At 33.6% G+C, this 27,922-nt stretch overlaps 2 protein-coding genes across 13 annotated transcripts in view; one reads left to right on the forward strand and one right to left on the reverse strand.

The window, feature by feature from the left end:
* Positions 1-5,129, forward strand: part of si:dkey-262k9.2 — a 39,873-nt gene extending 34,744 nt beyond the window's left edge. The window contains exon 8 of the mRNA XM_073923956.1: positions 1,052-5,129. Coding sequence (XP_073780057.1) covers positions 1,052-1,097 — 46 coding nt within the window. The 3' untranslated portion in view covers positions 1,098-5,129. The remainder of the gene's footprint in view (positions 1-1,051) is intronic.
* A 7,962-nt stretch (positions 5,130-13,091) lies between these two features.
* fxyd5 (FXYD domain containing ion transport regulator 5) overlaps positions 13,092-27,922 on the reverse strand; it is a 32,015-nt gene continuing 17,184 nt past the window's right edge. For 10 of the 12 annotated variants that reach the window (XM_073923175.1, XM_073923182.1, XM_073923178.1 and 7 more), the window contains 5 exons: positions 26,473-26,505; positions 25,011-25,040; positions 19,394-19,468; positions 19,246-19,291; positions 13,092-13,895 (listed from right to left, as the gene is read on the reverse strand). In XM_073923175.1, coding sequence (XP_073779276.1) covers positions 13,871-13,895; positions 19,246-19,291; positions 19,394-19,468; positions 25,011-25,040; positions 26,473-26,505 — 209 coding nt within the window. In that variant the 3' untranslated portion in view covers positions 13,092-13,870. The remainder of the gene's footprint in view (positions 13,896-19,245; positions 19,292-19,393; positions 19,469-25,010; positions 25,041-26,472; positions 26,506-27,922) is intronic. The other 2 variants (NM_001386219.1, NM_001386220.1) reach the window with 1 other exon arrangement.

Raw genomic sequence — 27,922 nt, forward strand, 5'->3', positions numbered from 1 at the left:
TCAGTTTACCAGCAAAGTAATTTGCTGGCTGGCCTTCGTTACATTACTGTTATCATTAAAAGTATTTTTGTAAATTATATATGAGGTTGTATCAGTGTCAAAAAACTATTGGAACATTTCTTCATTATTTTGTTGATAAAAAACACAGAATACATGTTTTTTAATTTATTTATAATAATATAATTATTAAAACAGGGAGTAAGATTTACATTGTAAAAAGTGAACACACACAAAAAAAAAAAAAATATATATATATATATATATATATATATATATATATATATAAAATTATATTATATATCAACACAAATCTCATGGCAATTCGTAACTTTTTCATTAAGTGGCTAATTCGTACAAATTCGTACGATCTAATTCGTACATTTTAGTACGATTTGCGTATCCCCCTATGACGGTTGGGTTTAGGGGTGGGGTTAGGTGCCACGCCTCCTTTTTAAAATCGTACATTTTCTTACGACTGAACTCGTACGAATTCGTACGAATTAGCCACTAAACTGCCAAATTGTAAAATACTTACGTTTTTTTAATTTCTTACGTTTTCAGGATGTATATATATATATAAAATCAAGCAATAATTTAAACTGGAAAAAATAGGTGTTATCAATTAAACTAATTTAAGTTCATACAACTGCTCTAAATACTAAATAACATAGTAAAAACATGGCATTGCAATTTTCCCCAGTTTAAGCTAAAAAACAGAAAAAATCTGTTTTTAAAAATTGAGAAACGCTGTTTTGAACACTAAATTTTTTAAAAAATATGAGTAAAATTATCTAATCTCATGACCCATTTAAAAAAAATGAATTAAAATGGAAATAAATACAATAAATAAAATGAATCTAATTAAATAACTTTTATTGGGACTTCATTTTGGCATGCATGATTGAAATATTTGTCATTAAATCTATTATGTGTTTTAATTCCAAAAAAATCCTCAAAAGGGAAACGCAGAGCAACAAGTCCTAAAGATTAAATCAAAGTCAGCACAGTGAACGTCCTGTTCTCATCTCTCTTTCTCTGTGTGTTTCTCCAGGGTTTATTCTGTGCCAGCGGAACAAGGACACAAAGCTGCTGTCTAACCATCAGGGCCTTTTCACATCTCCTCTCCACTGGATCCTTCAGGGACGTGCTGAACGCATGCAATTTCTCATCCAAACATCTCTCTCTTTATATATATATATAGCCAATTCTATAATGACAGATGAGAATGTGTCGCTCTCGTGAATTCTCAAAGAATAGTTTTTAAATGCACAAAGTGCGCCATTAATGCACACATGTCAGATGTCGCACTCACAAAGTCCTTGAACTGTGCTCTTATTCACCTGCAATGTTTTTCTGTATTTAAATCCAGGCTCGAAGGTGAAGTGTGTAATATTTTCAGCCTTTTAGACACAAGTAAGCCATTCATGGTTGTTTTTTTCCACATGAAAAGTATAAACAAACACTGTGGGTCTGCTTATTTGATGGAACAACATCGGCTCAACCAATGGCAAGAATCCGGGGTGGGGCTATCCATTTAAATAGCCAGTGATGAAAAAACAAACAGCTGCTTATTTTTTATTTTTCCCTTTCCAGTACTCTGATATTACCTGTCCACAGTGCTGACAAAATCTCCCCAGTTAACAGATAAAACTGGTCTTTGGCTCTCTGATTATTTGACAAAAGAGAGAAAGAAGTAGAGAGAGAGAGAGAAAAACAAGTGGAAAAGTGGCTTCTGAACACTTACTTGTTGAGCGGTGAATTAATCAGCGGCTTTAAAAGATGTTGTTTTCTTTTCCCTGTCTTTCGCTTCGGCCAAACTCCTCTACAAGCACTGCAGATTGTAAATAGCTGTGGGATGCTGGGTCGTAGATTGATGCTTCATATATACTGCTGGCTTTAATGGGGATGGAGAGAATCTGATAGAATGAGGACACTCATAGAATAGAACGAAAGCAAGATTCCACCACATATCAATCAATGAGTACGTTTACATGGACACCAATAACCTGATTTAATACAATAAAGATAATGCTCTGATTAAGAGTCTACCATGTAAACAGCAATATTTTATTCATTTAATCCCATTAGGATCATAGTCAAACTAAATAGAAATCGGATTAAGACATGTGGAGCATTATTGAAGTGCAGAACAGACATGTAAACATCTTAATCAAACTATTACCATTTTTTACCAGGTATTTTTTTTTCTTTCTATTTGGCGTGCGGTATCAAATTCCATTAAAACACCAGTCCTTACTTCATACTCGCATCCAATACCTCAGTTGTCATGCAGGGGGCATAAATGAAAAGTTGCTGAAGTCCTCAGATAAAAATTTAAACACTCGAATTTACATGAAACTGGAGAAAACGTGGATAGCGATAGCACAGTGACGCAATGACGTTAATCCAACTGTGCTACAACATGTAAAACGAAAACATTCAAAAAGCAACTTATATAAATACCTTAATCATATCATTATCTTATTCAGATGAAGGCAAATAATTCGATTACTGATGTCCATGTAAACATAGTCAATCAATAAATCAATCAATCAATCAACCAATTGACTAAACCACAAACCAAGCAAACAATCAACCAAACAATCAATCAGTCAACAAACCAATGAACCAACCTACCAATAAATCAATCAACCAACCAAATAACCTAACAATCAATCAATCAATCAATCAATCAATCAATCAATCAATCAATCAATCAATCAATCAGCGGACTAACCTACCAACCAAGTAACCAATCAATCAATTAAGGTCTGCGTCCGAAACATTTGAATTTACTACTCGACCTTTAGAAAAGTATGTTCTATAGTATGAATATGAGTAGTATGAATAGAACTTGTGCGAAACGTACTACAGCTGCCATTTTATCTTGAATTTTCTTGTGGTGCATAATAGGATAGTGTAGTGTCCATCTAATGCGCACTTCAGAATCTCATCCGGGTACTTCTCGCATGCTGTTTTTCAAATTCTATGAATTCGGACATACTACTCGGCTCGCATACTCTTTTTAGCGTACTATATTGTATGGAAGTATGCAGTTTTGGACGCAGCCAATAAATCAACCAACCAACCAATGAACAAACCAAGCAACTAATCAATCAATCAATCAATCAATCAATCATCAAACCAAGCAACCAATCAACAAAACAATCAATCAACCAACCAATCAATTAACCACCTTCTCAATCAACCAGTCAATAAACAAACTTAGCAATCAATCAATCAATCAATCAATAAATCAACAAACCAATTAACTAATCAATCAATCAACTAAACAACCTACCAATCAATCAATCAAAACAATTGTAATTCAGCCTAGTTTATATCTTGTGATTCATAGAAAAAATCTGAATTGCAAAATAGCAAGACAGAAACCCAAAATATTGAGTTTATTTTTCACCATTTAGATTTTTCTATAACACTTTATTTCAGGTAACAATTCACACCATTAACTACTGGCTTATTACTTGCTTATTATTAAGATGTTAATTGTTTATTAGCACTTATATAGCATCTTATTTATCAACTTATATAGATCTTTTTTACATCCATACTTTTACTCAATACCTAACCCCAACCTTACTATTAATAAGCAGCTAATTAGTACTTTATTGAGCTAAAAGTCTTGGTTAATTGTTTGTTCATAGCATGAATTGTACATTAAAATAAAGCGTGACTAATTTCTTCTTTTTAAAAGTGTTTTTATAGACTTAAATTCATATATGGATAGTGGACACAATATAATTATAAAATAACAATAAACTCAGAATAACGCAGCCCAGGCTTATTCTGATTATGTACCCCTACAGTATATACATTTCTGGAGAGCAAAACACGTTTCAGGAGCTAAATTTTTTTTAGCTGATAAGCAAGAAAAGGGATAGTATCATACCACCCAGTATCATTTATTTTAAAGACGAAAAGCAGCTTTCACTACATAATTCGGATCTCCAGAAACGTGTATATAGGGCTACGTTTTCAAAATGAGCCACGTTGGAATTACAAGGATAAAGTCGGAATTTGTATTGCAAAATTTAGCTTTACAAAATGTAACTTTTCTTGCTAAGTTGTATTAAATTTGGTTTAATAACTTTGTAAGTTCATATGTTGTAAATTTGTAAAAACAAACAAACAAAAAGTCGGCTGAAAAATTTACTCTGAATTGTGAGATATAAACTCCCGTATTTCGTCATTCACTCTGTTCTTCTCATTTCTCATTTAACTTGCAACCTGTGAGTTTAAGAAATAAATAATAAATAATATAATTACGAAAAAAAAATTACGTCATAGATTGAAAATACTGCGACATACATAGAGTAAAAAATAAAGTCTGAATTATACGTTTTTATCTTGTAGTTGTAAGGTATGTGAGGTGAAAAAGAAATCACAATTAAATGTATTTTTATTATCATTATTTTTCATGGTGGAGAAAACAGTGGGGTTCAAAAGTCTATAAGTGGAAATATTTAGCAGTTTTTAGCACAAATTATTTTATCAGCATGGCAATTTACCAATAAATAAATATACTATGCAATATTAACAAATCATTTTAAATTAAAAAGACAGTATTTAAATCATAGGTCTCAAACTCTATTCCCGGAGTGTTTCGCTTCAACCCTTATCAAACACAGCTCATCCAACTAATCAAGGTGTTCAAGACTACTAGAAACTATTAAGCAGGTGTGAGTTGGAGGTGGTTGGAGATAAACTACTATATGCAGAGCTGCGGCTCTCAAGGAATTGAGTTTGAGACCATTGATTTAAATGTAAATTTTCAGTTTTTCAGTGTGGACTTTTGGACTTGTCTGCATCTACAGCATCATCGACCAAAACTAAGACACTATAGCAAGCAGCTTACTTTTATCTTCCCCTTTCTCTCTCATCTTCCTTTTTCCCTTCCATTTTTTTAGATTAAAATGGAAATCAATCAAAGCCCTTTTAGTCAGAGTCTCAAGACGCCCTGTGTCTCGGCTCTTTATTCGGAATTTACACAAAGGCGGCAGGCTGGCAAACACTTTTAACACACTCTTTCGTGAGGAGAAAGTTTTTCATCACTTTCTTACAGTACAGTTCATTCATGAATGGAAAATTAACTCATTCTTTACTCACCCTTATGAAATTTCAGATCTGTATGAAGGTCAAAGCATCAAAATACAATTACTTTTATTAATTTGATCAAAATGGAAAGCATACTTTGAGCAGGTGGTGTTGACTTTAATACTTTCAATACATTTTATGAAAATATATATTTTTTTAAATGTGGGTGAAATAGTTTCCTCATCATTTAGTGTAAGGAAATAAAATAAAACATTCATTCATTAATTTCCTTTGGCTTAGTCCCCTATTTAAAAATTGTTGTCTCTAATTATAGGATTATATTGTCACATATTAATTATTGCTCTGAATACACCTGACAAGATTGTTTTGGTATATAAATCATTGTTACATTCTTTTTATTTTGATGTTGTCTTCTGTAAATCGTAGTAAAAGTTAAATGTAAAATTAAACAGATAACATTCCTAAATATGAAACAAACAAAAATGCACTGTAAAAGAAATCCATAGTTTTACGGTTTATTTCCGGCAAATGGGGTGAAAAAAAACTGTAAAATAGCGGCTGTTAAATTACAGAAATTTACTGTAAAATAACAGAGGTTGAATTACTGAAAATTTAGCAAAAATTAAAATTTAAATAAATTTCTGTAATTTAATGCCCGTTATTTTACAGTAAATTTCTGTAATTTAACCGCCGTTATTTTACATTTTTTAAACCGTAAAATTACAGATTTTTTTTTACAGCTTGGATGAATATTAAGGGGTCAAACAACACCACCAATATATATATATATATATATATATATATATATATATATATATATATATATATATATATATATATATATATATATATATATATATATATATATATATTAAAATAACAATAGTACTTATAAAAAAGAAATATTTAGATTTATTATCATACACTGTGTTGCAAAGAAAATTTTGTTAGATAGGTTTAAAACGACATGAGTATATATTAAAAAATACCAAAAATAATACATTATTTTAAAAATATTCTATACAGTATGTATACAGTATGTAGGGGGATAATATGAAAAGTTGTCTTTCACCTGTCTTATTTATATTCAGTGCTCAGCATGATTGAGTACACCTCATTTTGAAAAGAAATATTTTTATCCATTTCTCATTGAATATAGACATATATTTTAGTGCATTTAAACAAACAGATTTATTAAACAGATATATTTATTAAAGTAATATTTTAATCACCAAACATATTTAGAAATTGAAAGATTTTCAATTAAATTCAAGCCAAATATTGCAAAAAAAATTCAACTAATTTTTTTTTTTTCCATTTTTTGCTTCTACTGATTTTTCCTTTTTTTTTTTAAACTTGTATTTAATATTTTTTCATAACATATACATTTAGCTTTACTAGTTTTTGGACCGTTGTTGTAAGTTATTTTGGTAGATAAGCTCCATGATTTAGCTTCAGTACTGACTAGTCTAATGTGTATGCACAAATAGTATTGCATATCTTCCTATTAAAAATATCAATTTAAAATAGAGAGATTGGTGAGGGGTGAACTTAAATATGCTGAGCACTGTATATATCTACAGTGTATATATACGCAAACTATATCTCCCAGATATCTTTCAAAAAAAGTTTTTATTTCCTTTCTAGCTTTTTTTCTTGATTACCTGTTTTTTCTTGAGCTTGCCGCTTTTCTATTTAAATCGAAATGAAATCCAATCTCACACACATCAAACAGCTTGAGCTTGTTACTGTGATGCGTGCGGGTGTGTATAAAGGCATTAGTGTGTAACATTAATCAAGATTTGCAATATAGCTACTCTGATAAATCATTCACTAAAAGTGTCCTTAGACAATAGCATTTCAGATAACTGCAATTGGAAATCAGACAAAAGCAGAACATTTCAGCTTCTCTGAGTAGCACCGTAAGCCAGTTTTGTTGTGTTTTTCTCCCTTTTGTAATAGAGATTTTTTAAATATATATATTAAAGCTGTTGGGCTTCATTAACTCCAACAACTTTCCTTGGGGGATTTTTATTAGTATTTTTTTTTTTTGGGCAGGTGGCTTTATTCCATGTGAAGGGAATTTATACTTCTGTACAAAATCAATGTGTTTGATATTATTATATATCTTTATATATATTTAGTGCTAAGCAAAGATTAATTGTGATTAATCAAATCCAAAATAAAAGTTTGTTTTGATATGTGTGTGGGTACTGTGTATATTTATTAAGCATATATAAATACACACATGCATGCATATATTTGAGAAAATCTTTATTTATATTTAGATATAAAATATATATTAAGACTTTATATATATGCTCAGCCTGATCTTATAAGGAAACTTAACTTTTTTTTTATTAGTTTAGTGGCTAATTCCTACAAATTCGTACACTTTTAAAAAGAGGGCATGGCACCAAATCCCGCCCCTAAATTCAATCGTCAATGGACGATGAGCAAATCCAGACTGATCTCTCAAGGAAATGTAGCTATTTTACGTTTGGTTAGTTTAGTGGCTAATTCGCTCAAATTCATAATTTAAGTTGTACGAATACTTACAATTTTACAAAGAAGGTGTGGCACCAAGTGCCACCACTAAATCTAACCATTATTGGGAGATAAGCAAATCCAGCCTGATCTCACGAGGAAGCGTAACTACTTAACGTTTTGTCAATGTGGCTAATTTGCACAAATTCATGAGTTCAGTCGTACAGAAACACAAAATTTTAAAAAAGGGGCGTGGCAACAAATCCCACCCCTTAATCCAACCGTCATTGGTGGATGAGCAAAATCAGACTGATCTCACTGGGAAAGTAACTATTTTGCATTTTGTCAGTTTAGTAGCTAATTTGCACAAATTCATATGAGTTCAGTCATACGAAAACGTACAATTTTAAAAAGGATGCATAGCACTAAATCCGAAGCCTCAATCCAATTGTCATTGGAGGATGAGCAAATCCAGCCTAATCTCATGAGAAAACCTAACTATTTTGCATTTTGTCAGTTTAGTGACTAAATCATACGAATTCATGAGTCCAGTCGTGCAGAAACATACAATTTTAAAAAGAAGGCGAGGCACTAAATCCCACCCCTAAATCCAACTTTCATTGGAGGATAAGCAAATCCAGCCTGATCTCATGAGGAAGCGTAACTACTTAACGTTTTGTCAATGTGGCTAATTTGCACAAATATATGAGTTCAGTCATATGGAAACGTACAATTATATAAAGAAAGCGTGGCACCAAATTCCACCTCTAAATCCAACCATCATCGGGGGATGAGCAAATCATACTTAATTGTATGAATGAGATATTATGAGTTCATACAAATTAGCAACTAAATCAAAAAGTTACCAATTGCTGTAAGATAGCGCTGGCAAATCATGCTAAATTGTAGGAATGAAATTGTACAAAGTCAAACGATTTAGCCACTAAATAAAAAAAGTTACGAATTGCTGTAAGATAGTTTTGTATTAATATGTGTGTAAAATATGTAAAAACTTTAGGAACAAAAATTCAAGACATTTTTTTTTTTTTTTGCTTGAACTAATTTTAATAAATTACTCCGACTTCAACAACATTGTTAAACATTTACAAAGCTTAACTTAATATTTTTAGTCAGTTTGATGGATGTAAGTTGAAATGACTAGAAAATTTAAATTCAACTTAAATGTAATGTAAGGTAGCAATATTTTTAGTGTATATAAAACACATACACACACACGCATACATACACATATCTAATGCCAAAGCCAACTTTTCTTTAGATGTGATTAACTGCGATCAATCTTTGCGCACTAATATTTTTTCATTTAAGAAACTCCACAAGCCAAGATAACCTTCAGCTCACAGATTCTAATTTCAGTTACCATTTTCACTTTAAAGTTGATGTGAGAAAGGAGCAGAAAAAATGCAGATGTAGGTTTTCTTTCTGAAGGTCAATCGCAGCCGCCTTTAAAAGATGAAAAATCACAGGAGATTGCATTGTATTTCCTTTCAATGACAGGCGGTTCTGACATCAGCGCTTTTTTCTTTTACCTTATGTAAGGTATTCTTGTTAACAATACTTAAAAGAGTTTTATGAACAGTTTGTAAGGAATGAAAGAGATTGAACATTTATATTTTCTTTTTTGATATTATCTGTAGTGTTTTACTTTGTATTAACGTCAGATGTCACTGGATAATAAATCATATACATAACTTGCTCAGTGTAATATACTAAACTCTCAGTACATGAGAATATGCAGTCAGGATCATTGCTAATATTGACTTCCTCATGATTCTCATCATTACTAATGGATATTTGTGTGATTTCTACTGAAGTTTCAAAGATTATGCCTGTTGCTGTATATATTTTATGAGACGACCTGCCATATTTGTTGAATGAGACATATTTTAAATAAATACAATTGTTCTCAACACCTGGGCTAGTGTGTGCGTGTTTGATCAATGTGGAAAATAATATCAAGATTAAATAGTTTTCATTTGATTTGATTTTAAAATTCAAATTTGGTCATACCTGCTGAACATATCACTCAAAGTGGGATATTTGTGAACAGTTGTACAGTAAATGTTTTTTTTTTTCTCAAATGAATTATTAACATCATAATGTTCTCATAATGATAATTACTTTTGGTGTTTGTCATTAGTTTCATACTTTTTAAAAACTTTTTTTCTATCTAATTTACATTTTATTTCAGCTATACTTTAGTGACCTTTGATTAATTTTAATAAATACTTCAGTGTGTTTGTCTTAACTACTGACATACACACCCCCCCCCCCCACACACACACACACACACAAAATGTTGGATAAAGTAACTTTAAAAAGTCATGCATTACAATATTGAGTTACTCCCCAAAAAAGTAACTAGTTACGCTTCTTAGTTAATTTTAGCGTTACTTTTTCTGACCTGGCTGAGGCTTGATCTCTTTCAGAACTCCTTCTTTTTTAAAATAGAGGAGCTCTGCAATTAACAACAATCTTCTTTTTTCTTAAAAAAAATAAAATAAAATAAAAATTGTACAATTACTAACTGTATATACAGAATAATACAATTTTAAAGCAATGAGTTTGATTCGTTTTTTGTCATATTAAAAAGCAAAATGATTGTCTATTCAGATAATTTCTTTTCCTTTTCTTCCATTTGTTCAAATCTATGAAAATTTTCCATCGCAGAAATACAAGGCCCTGCCATTTTCATTTCTGTCTGTTCCTGCTTTCTCTCATTGCGTGTGTCATTTTAATTCAGCTATTTATTTTTTAAAAGTAAATTAAACTAAAAAGTAACTCAAATATTACTAATTTTGTAAAAGTAATGCGGTACTTTACTCATTTCTTAGAAAAGCAATACTATTATGTAACTCAAGATGCTTGTAATGCGTTTCCTCATTCCTCAATGATAATGCTCTCTCTCTCTCTCTCTCTCTCTCTCTCTCTATATATATATATATGTATATGTATGTATATCTATATGTATATCTATATGTATGTACACATACATACACATACAGTGCTCAACATACGCTCAACAAATCTCTCATATAAATTTGCATTTTCTATAGGAGGCTTTACAATATTATATATATTTATATATATGTATATACATTAGATTAATCAGCACTGAAACCAAATCTAGATCAGTTGAAGTCAGAATTATTAAACCACCTTTATTTTTTTTGTTCTTTTTAAAAAATATTTCTCAAATTGGAGAAAAGGCAATTTCACACTATTTACGATAATAGTTTTTCTTCTGGAGAAAGTCTTATTTGCTTTATTTTGGCTAAGATAAAAGCATTTTTTAATAATAATAATAATAAAACATTTAAAGGTTTATACAAAAATTTTATTAAAAAAATTTACCGTTATACAAAAATTTGCCTATGTACCCTACCCTAGTATTTAGCCCTTCAGCTGATTCGTCAGGTATCACCCCAGCAGAATGAACTGACAACTTATCCAGCATGTTTTACACAGCGGATGCCCTTCCAGCTGCAACCCAGCACTGGGAAACACCCATACACAATCATTTACACACATACACTAGTGTCAATTTAGTTTATTCAATTCACCTATAGCGCATGTCTTTGGACTGTAGGGGAAACCGGAGCACTCGGAGGAAACTCACAAGAACACAGGGAGAACATGCAAACTCCAGAGAAAAATGACAACTGACAGTGCTAACCACTGAGCCACCATGTTAATATTATAAATAATTTAGATAATATATTAATGAAAAATATATATGCACATAGTTTTATTCTTTATTTTTTGTTTAGTTTTATTTTATTTTAATTACACTTATATTTCATATTTAAACTTATTTTATTGTTAGTATTTCTTGTATTTTCCTGTGGTGTACCTGCTAGTACAATATTTCCCATTTCTCTTTTTTATCTAATAGACTACAGTTTGTGTGTTTATAAAAGAGCATATTCTGCAACAAATCATGTCTTATGCAAGAACAAAAAAACAAACTGTTTTCAATTCACAACAGCTTTCTGAGCACGTATGCTAATGGCAAATGCCACACAGAGATGCTCTTGATATTTTCATTTTTTCCACTGACATCAGCATAAAGCCATTTTCCACTTTTGACAAGCCGGTGATGCTCGAGCGAGATAAGTAACATGAAACTTCGCTTACTTTACACTCAGTCGTAACACACACAGATAAAACTATGTATATTCACAAGGACAAGATGAAGACGCTGAATTCAGACACATGCAGGGGCGCCTCCAAGGGGTGGCCAGGGGTGGCCACGGCCACCCCTCGGTAAACTCTGGCCACCCCTGTGGCCACCCCTTTGGCCACCCCAATATAATTTTGCGGTTGACATTATTGATTTAAATGAACTTATAAATTCCCAATATTTAGATAAATAAATAAATACATAAATAAATAAATAAAATGCAGTCACTAAATTATTGTTGGTGTTACTGACGTAGCTCTCCCCCTCTGGTTCAATGCTGGTGAAAGCAAACTGACGCATGCGCGCGGAAAACCATTCCCGCGCGCCTCACGCACTCCTGTGTGAATCCCGGTTGGTTGTTTGCATGCACGCCGACATAATAGGCACCGCTCATGCGCCGTGAAACCGGAGTAACAGCCTTTTGTGCAGAGGTGTCGGCACGCAGCGAGTTTTGAAAGTCGTTTAAAGTTTATATAATATAATGATGATGATGATGATGATGATGATTTTACTTTCACTAAGCATGCCTTTAAAGCAGAAAGGAGGGATAATGAGTCAGGGAGGTAAGACTTCATAACATGATTTCTCAGCCATGATCTGGTCTAAGACCACAGATAATTCTATAATACATTTTTTGTATTCTTTAGAATTGTCATAATTAATTTTCATGCAAAAGGTTTCTTAAGTGATGTTGGCATATCACTCCAGTTGTTGTTTTCCAGTAATATTTAGGACTGATTTCTGTTATTTATTTAGAATAATTGTATATTAATATTAATTGTATTTATTTAGAATAAATATAAATAAATTGTTATATTTATTGAATAACAAATCTAACAATTCAAGAGAGGTGGGGGTGTATAGGGTGGTTCGCCCAGGGTGTCATTTAAACTAGAACCACCACTACCATCCCTGATAGACAGCAATGGCTATTTAATATTTACCTTAAGCTACAGTATATCAATAGAAGAAGCTGCATTAATAAAATGGTTCAAAAAGCAATATGGATAAATAATATTATTAGGTATAGTGAGTGTGTATAGTAATCCCTTTTGTTCAGTTTGTTCATTTGTTTGGGTAATTAATAAACTCATTATTCTTTCATTCATTTTCTTTTCGGCTTAGTCCCTTTATTAATCCAGGGTCACCACAGCAGAATGAACCGCCAACTTATCTAGCACATTTTTACACAGCGGATGCCCTTCCAGCTGCAACCCATCACTGGGAATAATAAACTCATTAATCTTCATTAATTTTAGACATGGCATATCTCGTATGATGTACAATAAAGGCACGTAAAAAAAGAAGTCATTTATACAGTATATGAAAAGTGTTTTTAAAATAAACATAGATTTTTATTTGGTTTGCACATGTACTTGCTGAATTATTTCAAAGAATAAATTGCAATATTTCAAGTAGAATTAATTAAATGAATAAAAACTACATTATTTCATTTACCAGAAACAAAAATATAACATTACACTGAATTCATTTTTTTTTTTTTTGTGTGCCACCCCAAGATTTGGAGCGGCCTCTTCTGGCCACCCCTAAGAAACTTTTCTGGGGGCGCCACTGGACACATGAATCACTGAACAGACCCTGTTTTTTTTATTCCCTCCTCGCGGGAGAAACACTAATAAATCTGAAGGCCTCTTGAGGGCGCCGGTGAGCCACACAGAGCTTCCAGATGACTGACACATCTGAGGACGCACACTATTGAAATAATAATCATAAAACACAAGTACAGGTCTATGTTGTACAAAGTTTGACGCTTAAACAGAGCGGTTTGGAACAGGAGAGCGGAGGGATGAAGGGATTTTTGTGTCTGAGGCGCGTGATTACGCTGGGATCTGCCGGAGTCCCAGCCGTTGTGTTACCGCTGGCGTTTATCTTATTCCCCCGCCGCCTCAGTGTGACAAACCAGCAAATCAGGCTGAAATAATGAACAGAAACACACACACACACACAACCTCTCCATCTTGTCCTTATGATGGTGTTCTCACAGGGGGGAAATGAAAGTCTGTAACCGCTGTAGAAACGGGTCTGACTGGCTCCTCTGTGTTCTCCTGCTGCTCTTCTGTTTATTGATCAAGGCGAAGAGTGTTAACTTCTGGTCACCTCGTATGAACTAGATGCATGGAGGGGAAAAAAATGGGTAGAAAAGGATTAGTTTGTGAGTTCAATTTCAGTTTACTGAAGTAGAATGATTCAAAAAACAAGGTAGGAATTTGTTGAAGGACAACTCTTGAGGGAAAATTAACCATGGTTTTACTTAAACAAAAGTAAAGCAACCGTTTTTTTTCGGCTATTAGCTAAAATTGGTCATGAACAGGAAATCTAAATTGGAATTGACAGCTTACGTGGTGATTATACAATCAAAAACTTGTTATTATACTTATGGTAAAAATAATATGCTAGAGGGGTCATGAATTGCCTTTTGTTTGTTTATTTAGTCAGCGAGTGTTCTCTATGGTCAACTTATAAATCTGATTAATTTCTATACATATTCTATACATTTTGTCAAGTTTATTTATAAACTAATTTCAATAGGATCACTTGCTTATGATTGCCTGCAGCCTGCCCCGCATTATTCAATTCATGATTCACTAAATCAGAGGATTCCTATACCCCAAGTTCCATATGACAGCCATCTTCATTTTGAAGAATCCCCCCTTCAACCCTTACTCCTCCTCCTTTCCTAGATGGGTGGCGCGGTGGCTCAGTGGTTAGCACTGTTGCCTCACAGCAAGAACGTCACTGGTTCTTGCAAACTGCAACTTAAGTTAATTGACTAATCCAAATCGGCACCATAGACATGCTCCTACTAAGTAGTTATTTCTTAATAGCAATTACTATATGTTCATTACAACAGCAGAAGAGTTCTCGAGATCTACCTGAGCTAGAACTCCCCTCTCGCCTTGCAAACAGGAGGGAGCCCCAGGCTCGAGGATCTTATAAGCTCAGGGCTCTCTCCCAGGACAGCATGCCAAGCAAGATTTATAATCAATCATCAGCTAAGTGAGAACTTTTAAACTGGTATATAGGGGAGCGATGAGCACAAAGTAACATGGGGTAAAATGTAAACAGGGGTTTAAAGGTATTTACTCAGGGTTAACCATGGCATGCTTTTAAGGTGTTCACTACAGTGTCGGCAGACATCTTCCTGCCAATTATTGTAAAAGTTTAAATTTGAAATTTGGATGACAAACCATTTTTGCAGCATAAAGAAAAATTTATTTTAGTCAATATAAATGACTAAATGACTAAATTATTTTATTTTATTTTATTTTTTTAATCTGTGAAAGTATGTTAGTAAAATCTTATATTGTTGTGATTACCGTCTTCTAGGATAAAAGATAAAACCATTTTGAAAAATGTAATAAACAAACAGTGACTGTTTTGAGGAAAACACCTCACAGCGGGGTTAGTTGGAACAGGGTGTTACAAATAAGCCACATACTGTTGGACACCAATTAAACTAACAAATAGAAAATATTTTTAATAGAAAATAAAATATTTTATTGCTAATAATTGAAATAAATGCATTGTAAAATAATGCAAATGAATCCAAATGTGTTTATGCAATAGATAAATAAGCATTATGTGCGATGTAGAATAAAAATAAGAGCTAAATACTGAGGAAATAGCTACAATTTTCAGTAAACTGGATTTAAATTAATTGTGTGAAATCTGCCTTTTTAATCATGTGTTACAGCTAACCCTCTGACTGTTACAACTTGCTCTGCAGTTGGGATAAATAGTAACATTTTTACTCCTGGCACTTTTGGCAATACTTCAGAAAAACCATAGGTCTGGCAATCATACTTTAAGTGCTCATTTGTAGGATAGGCTTGTGTGTTGTTGGTATAAAAAATAGGGTTTGTCTAACCCCATTATTTGTTCACTATTCGGCCAAAAAAGTTTTTTTTGTGCCCCGTTCTGCCCTACACTGTTTACCTACCTAGCGTAAATCGGTGTGTAGAGCAAAATATGCAGTGATGTACTTCTGTGGATGGAATTTTTTTTGCACAATTAGACATTTTTTGAAAATGCATTTGCAGTCCCAAGTTCGATTCCTGGCTCTCCTCTCACTATCTTTCCAGTTTTAATTTCTTGCGGGTTGTATTTTTTAATTCTTTTTTGGCTACTTTAATAACGTGCTGTAGTGGCCAAAATGTTTCTTTCTCGTGAATACAAAATGAAAATTGAACAATTTCTTAATGGGCATCCCGCATTGGTTACATGGCAATCCAAAAAACGTTGTGAGAGAGTAAGTAAAACGATGGCACGTCACATATTAAAGTGTTAGTTTTGTTGTTTGGTGTGCAGAAAGACAGTCAATGGTTTGACATGGATACTGCATTTACAAGTATTACAATATATCAGAGAAGAAAATGCAAATCTTTCTTTTATGCAAATCCATCAATTATCTCTGATTGGACAAGGAAAAAAGCTATTTTTTCCATTTGGGCAGGGTTTGAGTTGTCATTAGGTTGGAAAATATTCTTAAACCTGGTTAAATGCTTACTACAAATATCATAGTTAAACTACAGTTAGTATAGCAAAAAACATTGTTCATTTGCAATTACTAAAGTTTAAGTACAACATTCTTTTGTATTTTCATTTGTAATAAAACATTTCAAATTAGTTTTTTTTTTCATTTGTCAAAAATTAATTATGTAATTTACTTAATAATTTAATAATTATTTTTGGATCAATAATGTCCTGTAAGAATGCTTTTAATAATATTATATATATTATAAAATAAAATTTTAATAGTTTTGTTCTGCCTTTATTATGGTTTTTGTATGTGTGTGTGTGTGTGTGTGTGTGTGTGTGTGTGTTGAACTGCAGTTTGTGAATTATCACTCTTTAATGTCCTACTGTAGTAAATGAATGACCTGGGGGTAAATTAACAGCTAATATAGATTGTGTGTGTGTACGTATGTGTATATATATATTTACAATAAAAGCATTCCCAGGACTTCATTGAAGCGGAAATGAGTATAAATTGGATTTTAATGGGTGAGTAAATTAATAACACACTTTTATTTCTGGGTGAACAGTCCATTTAAAACCAACATGTAATTAAAACCAACAATTCCTACCTATTTATGAAATATTAAAGTGCTTATTATAAATCATTCATACACAAACATCACAATTTAATCAGTAAAAAAATAAATAAATACACTGTAAAAAAAATGCAGGGTTTCACACAATGCCTTCATGATGTCCCAACACAAATTTATTAAATTAAATTTAAGTGTACTGAACATGAAACAACTAAATTGTCTTAAACCTTAAGAATTGTGTTGCATTTTAAATAAACAATTTGAAAAAGCAGCAAAAGTCATGTTTTAAGCGTAATCTTAAATTAAATTTAACAACATCTCTTCTACGATGACGTGTTTAAATACAATGGTCAATTACATGAGATCCACCAATAGCAAACAACTATCCACTTGATTAATTTATTTATTCATTGGTTTTACTTGGGCATAGTCCCTTATTTATCAGAGGTCGTCACAGCAGAATGAAGCACCAACTATTCCAGCATACAGTATGTCTAATGCAACGGATGCCCTTCCAACCGCAATCCAATACTGGGAAACACCCATGCACTCTTACATTTGAACACACTCTCGTACACTACGGCCAATTTTTTTCCCCAATTCATCTATAGCACATGTCTTTGGACTGTGAGGGAAACTGGAACACCCAGAGGAAACCCACGCCAACCCAAAGAGAACATGCAGACTCCAAACAGAAATGCCAAATGGTCCAGTCAGGACTGGAACCAGTGCTAACTACTGAGCCACTGTGCTGCCCTCCATTTTATGTAGGGAGGAAAAACATAACTGCTATTTATTTCAGGCTGACTTTAATAAGTCAAGTGGAAGTGGCAATGCATGCGCACTACATGACTTCCAGATAACTAAATTTAACCTTCACTCCAAAAGTCATACAGTGCAACTTTACAGCCCCCGGGGCATTAAATATTCCATTAAATATAACATAAATGGTGCGTTAAAGCCTTCAGTGGGGGGTTTTTCGCAGCAGCTCGATGAGAGGCAAGGCCACGTCAACAACCGATTTCTCTCCAGGTAAAGTGTTACCGCTTGTTGCTATTTTGCAGTGAAAGAAAATTATGCCTTTTTTGCCTTAATAGCCGAGACCATTTGAAAAGGCCCTTTCATAGAAAAGCATGTCATTATTCCTCTCTTATATTACTGAAATTATATACTGTTTTGTTGTCTCTTTTGCACAAGTCAATTCGGTTGACATTCTGCTCATGCAATTGCTGTTTTTTTTTTTTCTTCAGTTTTTTAATTTTCATTTTAAAATGGCACAGACAGGTGTATAATAAGCACATTACGGATAAACTCTTTGCATTCATCATATGTGGCAAGATTGAAATCATGGGCTTAGGAACGATCTATATAAAATCGCCCTAATGGTGTCCAAACACAACAGAGTCTGTAATGGTTAAAAAAATACATCGGAAAGCTACAAAACAAGCCAAACGCATGCAGATAGCACACAATGACTATGTACGGAGAAGCATATGACATTTACTTTATAACATGTACTGTTTACTAGGCGCAGTATACAAATGTTACCCTATTGCCTATTAGTTTGAGCAAATGTTGGTTATAGTGAGTTCGAAGCATGGGTTACTGTGTACATTTACTGTAAGACATATTTTACACAAAGCATAACATGAGCAGTCCTATTTAAAAGATTCAAAATATGTTAAAACTAATTATTATTATTAATAAATTAATCATTAAATGAAATTATACTATTAGTAAATGAAAATTCAAATACATGTTATAATGTCTAAATATATAAATCAGGGGTCTCCAATCTCAGGCCTGGAGAGCCGGTGTCAATGCAGGGTTTATCTCCAACTTTCCTCAACACACTAGCCTGGGTGTTTCAAGTATACCAAGTAAGCCCTTGATTGGCTTGTTCGGGTGTGTTTGATTAGGGTTGGAGCTAAAATCTGCAGGACACCGGCCTTCCAGGAACAAGTTTGGTGACCACTGATATAAATCATAGAATAATAGTGGCAGACTTCTCCCGCAAGTAATATGAAATACTTTTAATTGTTTTATTAGCTTTTGTGTAATATTACATAAAGGCTGTTTTATTTAAAAAATAGCAATAATTCAAAATATTGCAATGTAATGCATGGAACAAAACTGTTTACAGTATGTAAAATACATGCAAGGAGTAAAAAAACATGCTATGCTAAACGCACACACATTTCTATAAACTTTCCTCAACCCTCACAGAAAACATTTTGCAGCTGTCTTTACTAAAATACGTCAATCTGATTATTTATAAGCCTTTTTCTCATGTGGATTAAAAAAAAGACCAACATTTACTTATATTTCTATACTCATGGTCCCCACAATGTGATGATTACAAGATACACACACACACTCGCACACCAAAGAGTTTGTTCTCACCTTTCTTTGCCTATCCGGCAGCGTGGCATTCGTTTCACTTTGCCACCTTTCAGATGGAGGAGGAATGAAAAAAGAGAAGAGAGAGCTTTATGGATTTGAAAGGTAACGCTTTCTAAAAGCAATCAGGACTGAAGCTGAAGTGACTTACAGCCAAGCACCAAGATGCCCATCACGAAGAGTATAGCAGCGATGACCAGACCTACTCGACGCAGAGACGAATAATCTGAAAACACATCATCATATTATACACTCAACATCATGACAAAACATAACTGAACAGAGGGAAAACACACGTCAGATTAAAGCTCATGCAGTGAACATAAAAGGATTCATTGGATTTAATAAATTGTTTTAAGGTAAGGTTGCAAACTATTTATATGGGCTGAATTTAAACAATCAAATTAAATTTAGTAATGTTTAACTCAATTTGTTTGTGCAAATGCAGCCCATATAAATTGCTTGCAATAGGTTAAGTCGATTTAATGAATATTTTTTTCCAGTGTGTAAAGTTCATGGCTGTGCTTCGATCAGTTTTACAAACAAATCACATAAAGCATGGAAATAATAATAAAAAATAAAACATTTTGAATTCTCAGATAATGATTGTATCCCATTCATTCGATCCAGCCGCAACCCATCTCTGGGAAACTTCCACACACACATTCACACACAAACTCATACAATATGGACAATTTAGCTTACCCAATTCACCTGTATGATTGTATCCCATAACATGACAAATAACAAGCATTGATGTTTTTTTCAAAATTATATTGAATTATATATAGGATATTATATACGCAACCCAGGCTCATTTTGAAAATGTAAATACGTGTTTGAAAACCGCAAAATACGTCCTAAGGGGGTACGTTTTTTGCAGTTTTTGTGAATCCACCAGAGGCCGCTGTGTACGCTTTTTGAGATCTCAAATTTCTCTCACTAGTGCCATTCGTGCCTGTTGTTCCAGAGGCCGCTGTCGACTGACTGTTTGACTGACTGACTGACCAATCGACTGACCCACCCTCCTCCATCCCAAAACCCAACCAATTTTATCAATTGACCTGCGCACCCACAAACCCAACCAACAATTTTAAAGCCAATCCAGAAAAAGAAAAGTCCTCGTCTGATTTTTACCATGCTTTACCATATTCTCACCCTGTTATTTACTTGTTTATTTTATTCTGTTTTTGTTTTACTTGCTTTCTGGAACCGTTCTCCATCGGACCCGAACTCCATCATAGTGGTCAACTTCTCTCTGCGTCTCAATTTCGCCGACATCCATGGCGAGCTAACGGGACAAACTGTTACAGCGGGTAGGCCCTCCATACGTAGGTAAGCGGTCATCTGATAAGGAATGAGGAATGACATCATACCTCCCTGCAGCGTAATTCGTGGTCTCCAAAAACGTCTATAGGGCTACGTTTTCATAATAAGCCTGTGTTATATATAAGTATATACTACATTATACGTTATAACCGAGATGTATAAAAGTATATACTATAATCATTAGATCATAAAATACAAATTCAAATATATGTTCTGATGTCTATGAATAATAGTGGCAAACATCTACACAGGTAATATAGATTTTTTTATTGTTTTATCATGTTAGATCATAAGTTTATCTAAAAACATGGTGTAATAACATAATAACAAGCATTAAATATATATATATATATATATATATATATATATATATATATTATTTTTATTTATTTATTGGCATTTTATATTCAGATGAGGTAAATATTTACAATGTATTTTTTACATTGTAAATATTTACAGGTAAATTTTACACACACACACACACACACACACACACACAAATGCGCACACACGCACAATACACTACCTGACAAAAGTTTTGTTGCCTATCTAAATTTTAGGAAGAACAAATAATAACTTGCCTTCTAGTTGATCATTTGGTATCAGGAGTGGCTTAAATTAAAGGTAAAGGTCTCTTACGCTTTATTACAATTACGCTTATTTTACCAAAATAAAATATGATCATGTCTTGATTTTTAATTTTTTAAACAGGACAGTAAGGTCTAGCTTTGCTTAGACAAAAGTCTTGTCACTTAACAGAAATAATGTACAGTATAGAATATAAAGTCATGCTGCAGTGGAAAAATAATTAATATTGTGTACGACTCCCATGAGCTTGGAGGACTGCATCCATACATCTCTGCAATGACTCAAACATCTGATTAATAAAGTCATCTGGAATGACAAAGAAAGCATTCTTGCAGGACTCCCAGAGTTCATCAGGATCCTTTGGATTCATCTTCAATGCCTCCTCCTTAATTTTACCCCAGACATGCTCAGTAATGTTCATGTCTGGGGACTGGGCTGGCCAATCCTGGAGCACCTTAACCTTCTTTGCTTTCAGGAACTTTAATGTGGAGGCTGAAGTATGATAAGGAGCGCTATCCTGCTGAAGATATTGCCCTCTCCAGTGGTTTGTAATGTAATGGCCAGCACAAATGTCTTGATACCTCAGGCTGCTGATGTTGCCATCCACTCTGCAGATTTTTCGTACGCCCCCATACTGAATGTAACCCCTAACCTAGCAGATTCCAATAGGTCTTCTGCAGTATTTGCAATAATTGGGATGCAGTTCAACTGATACTTCAGAGAAAAAATCTACCTTCTGCCACTTTTCCAAATGATCAACTAGAAGCCAAGTTATCATTTATTGCTCTTTCAAATGGGATCGACGACAAGACTTTTGTAAGGTAATGTATATTTAGCTTGATCTCATGAGGAAACGTAAGTATTTTACAAATTGGCAGTTTAGTGGCTAATTCGTACGAATTCGTACGAGTTCAGTCTTACGAAAATGTACGATATTAAAAAGGAGGCGTGGCATCCAAACCCACCCCTAACCCCAACCGTTATTGGGTGATGAGCAAATCGAACTAAATTGTACGAATTAGATCGTACGAATTCATACGAATTAGCCACTAAATCAAAAAGTTACGAATTGCCGTGAGATTGTATTGGTATATTCTATCCCTAAATATTCTGTGTGTTTTTTTTTTTTTTTTTTGCACTTTCTAAATACTTAATTCTGGTTGAATTTTGAACATCATCCAGCATAATCCACTGTTAACCGATGTCTGTGAACAAACTGAGGCTCTTATAAAGTGAGTTTCTTGAGATCTCCATTAATGAGGCTGTTTTCTGAACATCAGCTGCCCTCAAGATCCACAACAATGAGAAGTGATTGAAACAGTGTCTTTCACAGGTCAAGAGCTGTTATCTGTAAGCTCAGCACTGGAGATTGTGACCAGTGCTACTGTTATACACCCAGCACTGCCCCTCACTCCTCCAGCAGACTATTAACACAGCGACCACATCAAACTAAAAATTAAACTAACGCAGTTTTGCTTTACTTCATAAGTTCCACAAGATCAACGCATATGCCAGACACTGTTGTTACTGTTAATTTCAACTACAAAGCTCTTAGCTAATAAGGTTAATAAGAAAAATATACAAAATATTTGTGAGGTCTGATAATGTTGAAGTGAATTTAAAAAATGATCAAAACACAACAAAATAAATCAATAAATATTAAGAATAAGATGTAGCATAATGTTTTGTATTTACTACAATTCTTTACTTAGAAAACTTCTCTTTTATTAACATTATTTGAGTATAAATACATAAATATATAAAATAATAACAATCAACCTTTATTAATCATTTTTATTATTTGTTTTTATTATTTTATTCTTGTCTCTTTTATTCCTGTTTATATGAAGCACTTTGAATTACCATTGTGTATGAAATATGCTATATAAATAAACTTGCCTTAACCTTGCCCTACCTAGTTATATTGAAGGCAACATTATTGTTTTTATTATGACTTTTTATTTTTATCCTTTTCAATTTTTGTTCTTTTTAATTATTTTTCACGTTATATTTAACAAAACAAGGACATTTTTATAGTATTTTAAAGTATATTTTGTTTCTTCTAGAGAAAGTCTTATTTTTTCTTTTTTTGTTTGAGTGGAATAAAATCAGTTTTTTAATGTTTTGAAAAGTATTTTTAATGTCAATATTGTTAGCTAATATTTTAATAATAATATTATTATTATAATACTTTAATATTATTAAAGTTTTATTTTTTAATGGCTACAGACTGTTGTCCAGTGACAGCCTAATAGAACCTTTTCACATTTCCGGCTTTCTCAGTAGCAGAAGTCGTCATAGTTGGTAAAATTTAGAGCGCAGTGAAGGGGAGACTACAACAAATATTTATTTACAATCCCATTTGCTGAAATAATAAAAGAAAATGTTCATACATTTAAAAAAAAATCTAAATATTATAAACTTTCAAGGATTTAAGATGACCATTAAGCAAGTCATAACAGGCTTGTGGAAATTATCCATTACCTTGCATTTTAAAGGGCACATATGATGAAAATGAAAATTTGTAAGCTGTTCTGACAGAACTGTCAGTATAATGTGTCCACAGTCATATTAGAGTGATAGAGTGATTTTTACATTCATTGATGTTAAATTAGGATCCAAATCCCTCCCATTTTGAGGCCCACTGCAACGTAATATAGGAATGTGGTTTTACGATCACGGAATTGATTGACAGATGTCATGTTTCTATAATAATATGTATACACATGTCCACAGAACATTATTTTGCACATAAACAGAAATTAAAGTATCTGTTCCAACTCTCTGTGATTCTTATTTGTTTTATAAGTCTAAAACATATTTAAAACAAAGCATGTTTGTAATAAATACAGTAAAATGGCTAATTCTTAACCACTATAATCACCAAAGCTGCATGGTGTCAGTAAACGCTGATATATGAGTGTGTTTGTGTGTGTGTGTGTGTGTGTGTGTGTGTGTACTGCAAATGGCATTTGTGTTAGACTCGTCGTTTCAGAAAGGCTTGAATAAACTTCACCACAAATACATTAAATAAACTAACTTGGTATTTTTGACTGTATTTCAGCTTCATCCGTGTCTGTTTAAATCACTGACTGCTGTTTATCTGATGTAACGCATGATGAGAAGCAGATGCGCACGTGGGATCGGTGGGCGGGGAGAAGCAGCTCAATTGCATTTAAAGCCACAGGCTACAAAAACAGCTACACTGTACTCACCAAGATGGGCAGATTCGGGAGGCTATAATAAATTATCTGATGGATATATTTGCTGAAACTTTTACAGACACATTCTGGAGACACCAAAGTCTACGTTTTCGGATCCCGCCGCGTTCTCCCCTTATTTTACGGATTCCGTTTTTCGTCTTACCTGATTTCCGGAACCCGCCGTTCCCCGGACTCGATCCCGGTCGTCGTCCACCGCGGCCGGCTCCGGCTCATCCTCCTCCTCCGGGGCCTCCGCTCTGCCGACGCAACGCTGTGAGCTAGGCGGACAAACTGATTGCGTCTGGAAAGCCCTCCACTCGGAGGCGAGCCGTCGAAAAAACCAAACGCGGCCTTTACGTACCTCCGGCCACGTAAATCGCGGTCTCCAGAAACGTCCGCGGGGCTACGTTTCCAGAATGAGCTTGGGTTGAATGTTGCAATAGTATTTCACAATATTACTCTTAAGACTGTATTTGTCTGTGCATATTGTTATGTTTAATCTTTCATTACAAAGGAATTCAAGTTCAGTCATGAACTATTTTATGTTATTCTGGAGAAGATTGTGCTGTAACATCATTTATAGCACATGGCTGAGGAGTCTGCATTAACAAGCACTGTTAATGATTGAATAATTAAACAGATCCTTACCGTAATGAAACGGCTCATCCCATCTCTTATCTGTTGGGGAAATTGCACAATTTAGAGAGGTTCTGACATTACAAACAAGACCTGAAATCAGTCCATGTGTCTAAAACACATTATGAACTCTTCCATTTTTGTAATATGCAAAACAAGTCACTATAGTAAATGTGTGGGTGTGCGTCGGCATATTCATGCTCATTATGAGTCTGCTGTGTTTTATGGGTCTAATGGGATGACTCAATCTCAGGACTTTTGCGTTTGCCCATCCACCCTGAATGACCTACAACATGGATATGCTATGATCCAGTCAGAGAAGCTGCTTATGCAAATAAATTTACTTGATTGGTGGAAATTATTTATTTTTTATTACTAATTTTTTAGAAATTCATGATGGATTTTAAAGGGATATCTAACCCAAAATTTCTATAAAAATGTTATATAAAATGAAGGCATTGTTTATTCACCCTTGCCAGCATTATTCAAATAAAACTAAAACTAAAAGCATTGTTTTTTACTAACATATATACAGTGGGGGAAATGAATATTGAACATTGTCGCCATTTTTCTCAGAAAACATTATGTAAAAAAAAAATATTTCTAAAGGTGCCGTTGACTTAAATTTACCCCAGATGTTGACAACAACCAGATAAATACATTTATGAAAAGAAAACAAATTTAATTAGTTTATAAGTTATGCTTAATAAAAATGAAATGACACAGGGGTAAAAGTATTGAACACATAAAGAAAGGGAGGTGTAGAAAGGCAGTGAAGGCCCAGACAGCAGCCAAAATCTCTCAGTAGTTATTCAGCAACCCTCTGTTTTTTGTCAGTGTAAATTAATATGAAGATGAAATCAGGGCGGACATTTCAGCAATACAATGACCTAAAACACAGCCAAGAAAACTCTCAGATGGTTTCAGAAAAAGAAAATCAAGCTCTAAAATGGCCCAACCAATCAACTGACTTGATTCCAACATAAAATACAAAATAAAGTTCAGTAGACAAAACCATCAAGAGCTTTACACTCTATCTATATATCCATCTATATATCCATCTATCTATCCATCTATCTATCCATCTATCTATCCATCTATCTGTCTATTTATCTATCTATCTATCTATCTATCTATCTATCTATCTATCTATCTATCTATCTATCTATCTATCTATCTATCTATCTATCTATCAATCTATCATCTATCTATCTATCTATCTATCTATCTATCTATCTATCTATCTATCTATCTATCTATCTATCTATCTATCTACCCAACCACCCACCCACCCATCCATCCATCCATCCATCCATCCATCTATCTATCTATCTATCTAAATTTTAAGAAAACTCAGGACAGTATTTACAAAAAAATAAATAAATCATGTCACATGTTGAAATGCATCACAGACAACACTTTTCATTGATTTGTTCATAGCAGAAACATAGATAAAAGTGATGAGAAACTTTACCCCATGTGACGTTTTTGCTGGTGGTTGTGGTCCCTGCAATGAGAAAATGAAAGACTGTGAGGTCAGAGTAAAAGACACAGAAGCCTAATCTAGCGTGAGCATTCTTTCCTCAAATTCACACAATTATAAATAGGAGTCAGCTTTTGAATTCCGTTTTTTTTTTTTTTGTCCATAAATGTAGGTTGACAGCAAAGACTTTCAGTGTGAAAAGCAGACGCTTCCCCTTATCTCAATCCTATGGATTTGTCCATAATTGCTTCTAATTAAATTCCAGCAGCACTTATTCTCTGTCCGGCCCTGTCTTTCAAATTCAATTTTTGCATATTTCAATGGTGCCGCTCTCCCAGGATATATGCTTGGTTGATTCTTCATAAAGCATATCAGCTCGCCACGACAGTGCTCCTCAATCCCGCCGAAATGCTGCATTATCTTTAAGCCTCTCAGCATGGAAAGAGCGTTGAACATTTTCTAATTACCTGCTAATTAGTTTCTAAGTTATGTGTGCCCTTGATATGAATTGCATGAGTAAAGAGGAAGCCTCTTAGCTATTCATGCAATCCTCGGTTCTTTTTTCCCACCCCCAATCCCACAATCCCACACTCAGAGTCCTTATGTTTTTAACCACTTCAGTCTGGGGCAACAGACGTCAGAAATCATATGTGGTTTGGTAAAAAAAATACTGATTCTTTGACATCTTTCAAGTTTGATGTCAGGAAGTATTTACAGTGATGATAAATTTCACCTAATTTTAATGGATGCACCGAATCTTCGCCTGCCAAAAATGATTACACAAAAATAATGTTTTAGGTTTCTGACTTAAAAGAGAAAATAGCTGGAAATTTGATTTGTTCAACAGTGTAGTGTGAAGTATGAATTGGCCTACACTAAAAAAAAACCACTCATTTCAATGACTTACAATAAGCATACTGTCAACTAACTGTAATCTAACTAAATCTCTGAGTTCTTCTGTTTTTACCAAAGTTTTACTTCAGTTCAGGGCAACAGATGTCAGAAGTCATATTATATAATAAAAAAATTGTGATCCTTTGGCGTCTTTCAAGTTTGACGTGTGGAAGTATTTCATGTTCATTGACATTGTTGGTAATTTTCACCTATTTTTTATGGATGCACCGAATTATCGACTGCCAAATATGAATACACGAAAATAACGTTTTAGCTTTTGATTAAAAGAGAAAAATAATCTGAAATTTGAACCAAAAAAAAGTCTATGCTGCACCATACTGTCCAACAGTGTTTAGTGCGCTAGTATCATTTTCCCTAGTCACTGCGTAGAGTTAAATGGCGTTCACACCAGATGCAGAAAACACTGCGCTACACTAAAAAACCCATTCATTTCAATGGCTTGAGCTAAGCAAGGGCAGTTTGTTGCAGTGCTAACACAACACCAGTAAAGCATACTATAAACTAACTCTAGTCAACTAAGACCCCG

This window comes from Danio rerio, chromosome 15, assembly GCF_049306965.1.
Source record: "Danio rerio strain Tuebingen ecotype United States chromosome 15, GRCz12tu, whole genome shotgun sequence".
NCBI lineage: Eukaryota > Metazoa > Chordata > Actinopteri > Cypriniformes > Danionidae > Danio > Danio rerio.